This window comes from Coffea arabica, chromosome 3e, assembly GCF_036785885.1.
Source record: "Coffea arabica cultivar ET-39 chromosome 3e, Coffea Arabica ET-39 HiFi, whole genome shotgun sequence".
NCBI lineage: Eukaryota > Viridiplantae > Streptophyta > Magnoliopsida > Gentianales > Rubiaceae > Coffea > Coffea arabica.
The window spans coordinates 48586450-48596964 of record NC_092315.1 but is presented as its reverse complement, the minus strand read 5'-3'; the positions used below and the strand labels follow the sequence as shown (position 1 = coordinate 48596964).

The 10515-nt window shown below is 36.5% G+C and overlaps 1 protein-coding gene across 1 annotated transcript; it reads right to left on the bottom strand.

Moving 5' to 3' along the window:
* Positions 1 to 414: 414 nt before the first annotated feature.
* Positions 415 to 7446, bottom strand: LOC140038324 (ankyrin repeat-containing protein At5g02620-like). Its single transcript, XM_072083608.1, has 3 exons — positions 6084 to 7446; positions 3129 to 3538; positions 415 to 1626 (listed from the first exon to the last, which is right to left on the bottom strand). Exons 1-3 carry the CDS (start codon positions 6574 to 6576, stop codon positions 766 to 768), a joined length of 1764 nt encoding a protein of 587 aa, XP_071939709.1. The 5' UTR covers positions 6577 to 7446; the 3' UTR covers positions 415 to 765.
* Between the last annotated feature and the right edge of the window lie 3069 nt (positions 7447 to 10515).

Below are 10515 nucleotides of genomic sequence, written 5' to 3'. Positions count from 1 at the left end.
GAACAAGATCGAAAAAGCTAACCACATGCAAATTTGCTTCACTCACCAACTAATATTTCATGTCACCTGCCTACAGCTTTGGATATAGTTTCAACATTCGCATCCCACAAAAAATAGAGGAGAAGAAAAAACATCAAGTTCCTTCTAAATCCTCTGTCATGCCTCTCTGTTCCAAGTGCTTTTGTCCTTCCAACACAACTTAATGCATAGTCTACACCTTTAGGTTTCTACTTGACGATCAAAACCATCACTCGGTTCCCCTTGATCACTCTGCAGAATGACCTTGTTTCCCAGTTTTTTCTTTTTTTTGTTTAACCTTGTTCCCAGCTTGAATATCTTGCAGACTTGCGTTTTTTCCAAGTATTAACAAGAATAGGAAAACTGAGATACAAAGATAATAAAGCAGAATGGGGCTTCATGAAGATTAATATCAGCCATTATTACTTTATGTAACCATAGATTATTTGTAGCTCAAAACAGCATGCACCCAGAGGTTAATTATACAGAGGATACAACTCAAAATCTCACCGTCAGCACTCTCTCTTTACCTGTACAGAATCCTGATTTGGGAGCCATCATAGCATACTAAATCTAAACCCTGGTTATAATATGGCTGATGAAATCTTCATCATCCTGAGCTTCAGTGCCAAATGCAGCTCAACGCAATATGATCCAGCTAATATTGCAGGATATTGATACTAGTGCAGAAGTCATTGAAGGTATCTTTCTGCTCCAGATGCCCACGCTCACAGGAACTGACTGTCCCTACACTGCATACATCCTTTTATACTTTTCACCATATAACTCCGGATCTGATACCATTGACACTGAAAAGGAACCTGATAGTGTCTCGGCTCTCCTTATGCTCCTCATCTTTGAGTCTTCCAACCTATGCCGGACCACACAAAAGCACATTGAGCCAATTGTAGCAAGCATTATAGCACCACCAATTATGGTTGCATACACAGCAAGCCACTGTTCATGACGTCCAACAACCACATAGGTGAGAGAAATAAAGGCAATTGAAATGAAGAGGCATGCCGTCCACATAAGCTTGTTTATCACGAACATAAGTTGCTTCTTTGCCCTCTGTTCTATCACAACAATAGATGTCTGTACCACCACAACAGCAAGGGAGATAAATAAGGCCAGACTATCGCACAAAATGAAGACTAAGAAAGCTGCCTTTTTAGCTATATGGGCTTGCCCAAGTGAAAATCCTGCTGTTCGTTCCTCGACATACTGGCCGGGTACAGTGAAGATGGCTGCAAAAGCAACGGTTGCAATCAGGACAGCAACAACAGTTGCAGAGTTGATGGCATTGTTAAGGCCACTAATGTGGAGCTTCTTCACTTTCTTAGCAATCTTCCTTACTCTAAAGCCAGTCTGACGGCATTGTTGGAGTTGGGACTGCACGTCATGTTTTATGTCACTGACAGTCTGTTTGAGTTGCTTTGCAGCATTTGGTGGTTTTCCATGATCTTGAGAATGAAGAGCTCCTGCCTCTTTTAAAATGCTATCTAATTCTGGCATTGCAAGCTTTTCCGAAATATCAAGGGGGGTTTCTCCAGCCTTATTAGTTGCATTGATCTCAATGCCTTCACTTGCTATCAGACTCTGTACCATCTGCAACAGCACAGAACTAGGTAAGAACATTGTCATTGAAACCAGACAATAATAAAATAAACCCCCAGGTTTTGCTAAATTGAACCTGTAAAAATGCAAGAATCTGCCAATTCCAGATAATTCCAATAAGCCAAATTCTTTTCCCAAGAAATGTCAACATACACGCTTGTTTGACAAAGTTTTGCAATTAGATTCCAATTGCTATTCAAATGACCATGCAATTCATGAAGAAAGATTGAACCCTGCTCTTAGATGAACAGATGTCAATTACCGCGTGGAAGTAGCTAAATTATCCAACTTATGGCTGTCGTAGGACTATAATTGTACTAAAGCCTTATCAGATTAAAAAAAAAAAAAAAAAAGAAAACTGGACTTAATAGATTACTAAAAAAGTTATTTCCTGTCTGTCAGCTTGTTGACTGTATGAAAACCAAGATTGACAGTACAATAGAATATGACAAATAAAATGGTAGCTTAACCAGTGTCCCTGGAGACCATGTGCCATAAAGAAAGCAAGTGAAAAATTCTAAAACACTTCCTTGCTTAGAATGGTTCAAATTAACTGGAAGCAACCAAGAAGGCCAGATTCTGGATTTCAGCAGGTTATTGCAAATTAAAACATAAAATGCATCTGAAAATTTTCATGGCCAGAGTAAAGTGGACCAATCTGCATTTGCGCAAGTAAATTGCTTTTCCACTAAGATAGATCAAGCTATAAAGGAGGAGATAAGAAGAGCAGGCAAAGAACTTGGTTCAGTTCTCACTGCCACCTAATAGAATGAATGAAAAATCTGGACAGAGTAGAAGAATTCAAAAACATATCAAGGGACACCATTACAATGTTCACAGAATGTCTTCTCCAACAACTCAAGCTTTGCGATCACAATGTTCACAGAATTCAATCCACATGTCTGCATATAGTGTGAAATTTCAGCAAATGAGAAAGTTGGACAGAATCTTATGTGGTTTAAGGACCACTACAATTCAAGAAAGTTGGAGAAAACACTAGCCATCCTTCCAGAAAGACAGCAGATTAGTAATAAAAAGTGCTGCCCAGGACACATGTACTTTTATTATGTTCTATTCACCCATCGTAAGAAGAGTAACACAAATAAACACACAATGATTCATATTGTCACTTAGTTTAGCCAATTTTTTACAACTCATGCCTTGAGTCCATGGACAAAGTCATGCCAAGACTAAAAGTTTACTCCAAGAATGCACAGGCCTGCACGTAAAGACAAGTTAACAGAGATATAAATGCACAAACTCCATTCCCCATTTGTTTTTAAGTTTTTTAAACACCTTAGAAACCAAGAAGGAAGTACATGAACCTATAAGTTGGCAAGGGTAGGCAAGAAATAAGCTAATTTTTTTAGAGACATTGCTCACAAAATGTTAATGTTACATGTCCAAATATAAGAAGAAATATATCAAACAGGTAGAAACCCAAGAAACTTTGTCAAGCATAAAAAAGAAATAGACAGAATAAGTTGCACAACCTGAGTTCGACCCTTCCTTGTTGCGATGTGGAGTGCCGTGTTTCCTTTGTTATCTCCCAAGCTCAGAACAGAGGAGTCAGGTTTTATTAATTCCTGTACAATCTCCACGTTTTGGCCCTTCACAGCCATGTGGAGTGCAGTTTGACCTTTCTTGTCAGTCCTGAATCCTATGCTGGGATCCTTGCTTAAAAGTGATTTCACAACTTCCAAGTGACCCATTCTTGCAGCCGTATGAAGCACAGTCTTGCCATTGTTTCGAGCTATCTTAGCGATGTTAGGATCAATATCAAGAAGCAGATTGACTACATCAACGTGTCCTTGAGCAGCAGCTGTGTGTAAAGCGGTAGTATTGGATGAATCCGTGGTCATGTTCAGGTTGGGAAAAAACCGCAATAGTTCTTTCAGCACTTCTGCAATTTATACCAAAAGATACTCCAATAAGATGAATTTTAAAAAAATTTTAAAAAACAAAAAAAAAGAGCAAACTGACCTCCGAATACACATTTGAACTAAGTTACAAAAAAATTCTATCCCTTCGATGAATATCTCATCATATGATGTTAACTCACTCTTAAGGTATTAAGTACATGAATTTTAGCAAAACTTTCCATCAGAATCCAAATGCAAAACATAAGAGCCAGAATATCCAATTTTAATTCATAAAAATATTATAAATATCAGAAAAAACTGACTCTTGCATCAATAATCTGATGTGACAAAAGGAAGATACTCAGTACCAAGGGCATTTCCTCAACCCTAAAAATAAAAGCCGTAACAAGGACAGTGCATGGTCCAACTCGAAACTCTCATTGCCTCTAAAATGCGGAAGTTCAAGCTTCAGACCTTTTTTTTTTTTTTTGATAAATCAAGCTTCACACCTTTATGAGCACAGTTTTAAGAAAATACAGGATGACAACAACAGATGAAAAATGTCAGATTGTAAGTCTTCATGGTCAGTAATTTCATCAGCAAAAACTTTGCAGCCAGACAACACCTGCTAGGACATAAGATTGTCTTAAACAGGATGCCTTGGTCCTGTAATTAGATCTTTAGGGGGGCTAGGTTTAAAAGGTTCTCCACAAACCAAAAGCTCTTTTCATATTCCAAACTACCTAGTTGACAGCAACCTGTTTGTTGCACCAAGTCTTGCCCTTAGTTGTGGACCTTTAATCATTTCACCAGTTTCTTGTCAGGCTACAAAAACATCTCAAAAGGAGATCATCACATTCTCAGCTCTAACACTCCCCAGGACACTGGTCAAATTGCACATGTCCTTCAGATCATAAGTTCAGAAGGTCAGCTAAACTAAACATAACACAGCTTCAAACATTGTATAGACCTCAGTTACAATATCTCAGAACCACTTCTTGACAATCTTCACCGGCTGTCAGATTGTCTAACGTGTGGCTCTGTAGATCCTTTCCAGACAAATTTTATTGTCACGTTGAGCTAGCAAAAGTAAGAAATGAGAAATTTATTTTTTGCAGCTCCAGTTTGATACAAAAAATGTTTTTGTTTTGGCAAAAAGAAATCTTATCCTAAAAACTTAAGATACGCAAAATGCTTTATAACAGGCAGTCATTAAATAGTGAAAAAGAAGTCAAAGTTGTCCCTGTTACACCAGGTACCATCGGCGAAAAGCATATAGAATACCATAGCACACAGAGGTGCAGATTTTGAAGCTTACAAAGCATTTGATTGCAGTGAATTGCATGGTTTGAGATGACATGCAAAGAATTGCATGGTTTGAGATGGCATGCAAAGTGGAGCCTCCCTATATTTGAGTATTCACTAAATATGTTAAGAAGCAAACAAAAATCCAATCGCAACTCTCATTTTTACATGAAAACAGTAACTAGACAGGCTGCCGCCTGTAATGGAACAATTTGAAGATAAATCCTTCACGGACTCACCAAACTCTTCATATTTCTAATATTTCATGAGACTACCATATGCTTTTCCTAGATGACTCGCCGAATCTTGTTCCCTATAGCAACAAATCCTACAGAGGACCAGGGTCATCATACATTCTCTACGTATCAAAATCCAATTACACTGGTTACTAAAACAATAGTCAGAACCCTAGCTATCTTAGACGATATTTGGAGTGACAATACCACAAGTTCCAGAAGGAGAATTACGTATGTGCCTTACATACATATGGGAAGAAGTTGTAAGCATAGCTTCAATCCGCTGACGGATCTGAATGACTGGTAAATTTCATTCTTGAACTGGTGCCAAATCCTTAAACTGAAGATTGAGAATTGTGGAAGCAATTATAGAGTCTAGGATGGGAGATTGAGATGCTAGTTTCAAGCCCCCAAACAAAAAAGGATAGGGAACCTCTCACCCATCCATCACGCTCTCACTTCGAGGGCAAAACCTCAGAAAAGGAAACAAGACAACCACATGTATTTGTACATATACATAGAATGCAGATGCAACTAAGCTCTGGTAAGAGGTAGAAAGCTGCATTGCGTTTTGTGTTAAATTACATGTACAATCTTTTTAGTGACTGCAGCTTCAGATAACATCACATCTTTGAATGATCAATAACCAAAAAACACTGAACTCCTTAGAGGAAAATGTACTGAATGGTTGAAGAAATGGAGTTCACGAAGTTAGAACACTTAGGTAGACATTTTTCAAGAATAAAAAGAAACTGATCACTACTATTACTATCATTTGTTAGCATAGTATAAATGTCGATACTCTGGATATTTACTGTTGGTCCCTTTTAGCAACCAAGTAATCTTAACAAGCATCATATGACAGGTACAAAATCTCAGTTAGAAGCTTAGGTTAGATTATTGCTCATAAATTTAGCATTTGCAGACGCTAAAAGAACACTTCCCACGAATGAAACAGATTTTCTATGTATAGCTGGAAAAGGCATGAGAGAATGAAAATTATTGCATTTACATATAATGGAGGAAAAAAGAAGAAAGCACTCACCAAGTTGGCCCTGCTTTGCAGCAACGTGGAACGGATCATAACCGCTATTTGCACGAATGGAGGCAGTTTCAACATCAATGTATTTCAAGAACTCTCCAACAACAAATGCATGCCCATTCTCAGCAGCCACAAACAAAGTAGTCTCACCTTCCTGATTCTGCTTGGACAGCAAATCCTTAATGACACTACCATCACACTTCTGAAAAATGTCTCTCACCTTAGTCAAATTCCCAGCTCTTGCAGCAAGATGAAGAGGGGTGTCCCCTCGTTTTCCAGGAGAATCTTTGCTCCGTTTCTTCTCACCACCAAAGCTTAGCTGCCTCTCCATAGCCATCCTGAAACTCTTCTGCTTCTCCATTAATCCCTTAAAGCTCTTCTGCTTCTCCATTGCCACCCCACCCTGAAAACTTTGCTGTTTTTCAATCACCCCATGAAAACTTGGATGCTTCTCAATTCTTGCAGGCCTGAAGCTATTCTGCTTCTCCATGATCATACACAGAATCCAGGAAACCTTACTTGAAAAAAAAAAAACTTGAAAAAGGGAACAAAGAAAGTTCCTCCCCAATAGAATTTCAAAAGTTTTTGGCCATCATCAACTGCAAATTGTAAGAAAATTCTCTAAGAAATCTCAATCCAACACCTTCTTAGCTCAAATCCAAAATCTCAAACAGCCTCAACTTGAAACTTCACCTCAAATTCGGAAGAGATCAAAGCTCCTTAGAAACTGGACGTTTGCACCAAAAGTTTCATAAAACCCCAGTAACTTCTATTGTAGAAGCTCAAAAGACCTATAAATCTCCTTGATTAGTAACTACCAGCCTCAACAGTCATTAGAAACCTATAAAGATGCCATCTTTTCAACGAGCCACCAGTTAAGAACAAGACCCAGAAATCCAAACTCGATAAACTTATAGTAAACTTTACCCCAAGAACCAAATTTTATCCAAAGATGCTATCAAAAAACTTACTCCTACCCCAACCCAGAAGATAAAATCAAGAACACCTGAGAAACAAATCCAACCCAGATAGATTCTTTCTTCATAAAGCCCCAAGAAGCAATAATAATGGAGAAATTTGCTTTAAGGTCGGATAACCCCACACAGGACAAAAACAGAGAGACATCCTCCACATGCGTGTTACAGTGATAGATTACCAAAAGCAAAGATAAGATAAGGAGTGAAATGCTTTGGCCCTCCTCAAGATAATTCAGTACGAAACTTATTTTAACACTTCAACAGTCACTGAAACCAAACTCGACCTAACATTTCATTGAAAATCTTACATTTGCTACCATATATACTTCAAAAAGGCAATACTGCCCAAAAAATCCACTTGGATAGTGTAGGTAGTATTAAAGTAGTTTTTTTTTTCCTTCTAGAAACAAAACATTTAAAAAAAAGCTCCTAACAGTTAGTGCAAATAATGGCCGCCATTGATGATTCCATCACAAATGCAACACTAAAAGACATTAGAAATCGGGCCAGCCACCCCACCGTGGCGTGAAGCACTACGCATATATGGCCATTTTAGTGGTCTAATCGGGACCCTACTTGTGGGACCTGACTTTTTCATGGGACCTTCAATTATTATAAGGAAGGAAAACGTACAATTTCAAGTTGGTCTTGGATGGGTCTTTCATTTTCGATCAAGGCAAGTCCAATTTTGTTACGCACTTGCCATTTTATATGGTGTCTATTGCAGCAGGTTTTTTTCTTGTGGGAAATATATACATTTTGCCCACTTTCTTTAATTTTGTGACATTGGTTGCGTCGAGTTGCCGTCCCAAAGCTCGATTCCATTTGTATAGTTAATTTAGAATAAAACGTCTCGTTCTACCTCACGGAAGTGTGGAAATCAAGTTTCTTCTCACTTTCATTGTGAAGAGCACGAAGATGAGAAATTAAAATATCTTTTAAAAAATATGCCAAAGTTGCCGTTGCAATACTTGATTTAGTTATTATTATGGTTAATTTAGAACGGAACGTTTAAAGGACATACGAATTATACAAGCACGAGTATTTAACTCTCAACCTTACTTATTTCATCTTACAAAATTAAGTTCTTCTTATTGTCGTTGTGAATAACATGAATAGCAGAAAGTAAAATCTCTTTTAAACAATACACAGATGATGACGTCAATTTGACCAAAAGTAAAATTGCTCCAAAGATTACGATTGATCTAGAGTGACCAACAAGTTCAATGAAAATGGTAGACCAAGCGTGTGAGTTTACACTAGATCAAATCTTTTAGGGGCTAAATGTGATTGATCTTTTGCCCTTTTCTTCTTTTTGAAGAAAATTATGTATAGTCTTTCAATGATAATTCTCTCCTTGATGTCTTAAAAATGTCAAAGTTACATCAAGACTCTCTCTCTCTCTCTCATGAAGAATGGTGGAATTCTTTTACCATGCTGTGGCCAAACTGGCCATTAGATGATCCATGGGACCAACAACATATCCAAAATGCAAAACACATGGTCAATTGACCCATTGGATGCTGCTTCCATCCCAATTCCTAAGCATGTTTGTTAGTTATCCTATATGATTGATTGACACATACCAAAACCTTGATAAACACAATAACAAGGTGTCATGCATGGACTCTGATAATCCAATGTGTCCAAACCATGGGTCAAATATAGCTGCATAATATCCTAGTGGTGGACTTTTAATGTTGTATTAGTTGACAGGAATATTGTGAATAATGATGGGTCAAAACTGTTGCAAGTTTTTTGTACATAGCTTCAAGATTTACTTGGGATCACCTGTTGAATCTTGAAACCAGAGTCTTGAATAATTTTAAAGTTGGAACCACAAATATAAATAAGTTAGTCAAATTACTTTGTAGCAAACTTAGAGCAGCTTATGTAACTTGCTTTACTCATTGGTTTAGTCATGTTTGACTTTTTCTTTCGTAAAGAAGAGAAACCTATTATCATTATTATTCCAATATATATATTCCAAACATTCTTTGTTCAAACCTAATCTAACAGTTTCTCCAGTATTCCAAAGGGAAAAAAAAAAAGAGGAAAAACCCTTTAGTTTCTCCAATATTGGAAGAGTATCAGGAAAAGATGAATCAATTTTTAGCTTACATTAGATACTTAAAATTGCCAAGTACCTCAAAAAATTTTGACGTACGTGTTCTACTCATGCTGAAAACTTGACATTTGATTAATACGATGATATTTATGTTATATCGAGTCTTTTATATTTTACTTATGTGTGTTTGTTTGGATAGAGTAGTATTATTTGAAATAATTACTGTAGTACTTTTTGTGATGTAATGTATGTGAAATAAAAAATTATTGGAAATATAAAAAAATGGGTTGGAAAATGTGTTTATGATGCAAGCGAACTATTATTTGGGATAATTTCACTGTCCAAACACTCCGATTTCACTGTACTGATTTTTTTTTATATTAACAGTTTTGAATGTATGTCACATATGGCATGATTTGAATTTCAAGTTAGAATTTATGTTATGTAATATGATCTAAACCTATTTGTGTAAAAAAAAAAAAAAAAAATTACACTGGCAGTGGTGTATAAAAAAGTTAAATGATATTCACACTCTTATTTTATCCTTTGGAACTCCACAATGTTAAAAACCTGTGTTGTACCATACCCACACCCCATATTTGACTAGAAAAGATCTCAACTGCACAGCTGAAAATTTTTCCAAAATGCTTGAACAAGAATAGTCTAAAAAGATACATTTAGTAGCATCCAAAACTAAACAAGGATATAATCCATCCAGATTCAATGAGCCTTCTCTGCCTTGATCCTATGGAAAGCCAAGTTTCCTCTGGGGAGCCCAAAAACAAAGAGTTGAGGGCAATTTTGCCATAAAAAGTACAAAAAATTGCTTTGGAGTATCTTAGACTAATTGAAAAGTGCAAATATCATTTTTTTAGTTTAATATCACAATAACAAGTAGGTAAATATAATCCAATTGACAACTTTGTGGCCAAACTTCTTAGGTCTAAAGTATGAAGTATTCGAAATGAAAATTAAGGGTGTAATTGTGAAATTAATGACATTAAGGGTGCAAAATAGAATTTGTCCAAATTATTATAGTTTGGATAGCAAAATTAATTCAAATATTATTGTTTTCCTTGCATCACAATCACAATTTTAGTCAATTTTTTTATTTTTCCAACTATCTTTTTATCTCACGTACTCGTATCACAAGATGTGTGACAATAATTATTCCAAATAATCTCCTGTCCAAACACAAACGGCTTTCTTTGGCACAATGTGTCCAAGACAAAAGTTTTGAGATGCAATGCAGCCATAATTTCTAACCTTTTATGATTGAAGTGGAAGAGAGAAAATTAAGGGTGTAATGTCATAATTAATCATTAACTTATCCATCAATGGTGCAAATTAAAAACAAAATTACTAAAACTTTGGAAGAAACAAAACCCAT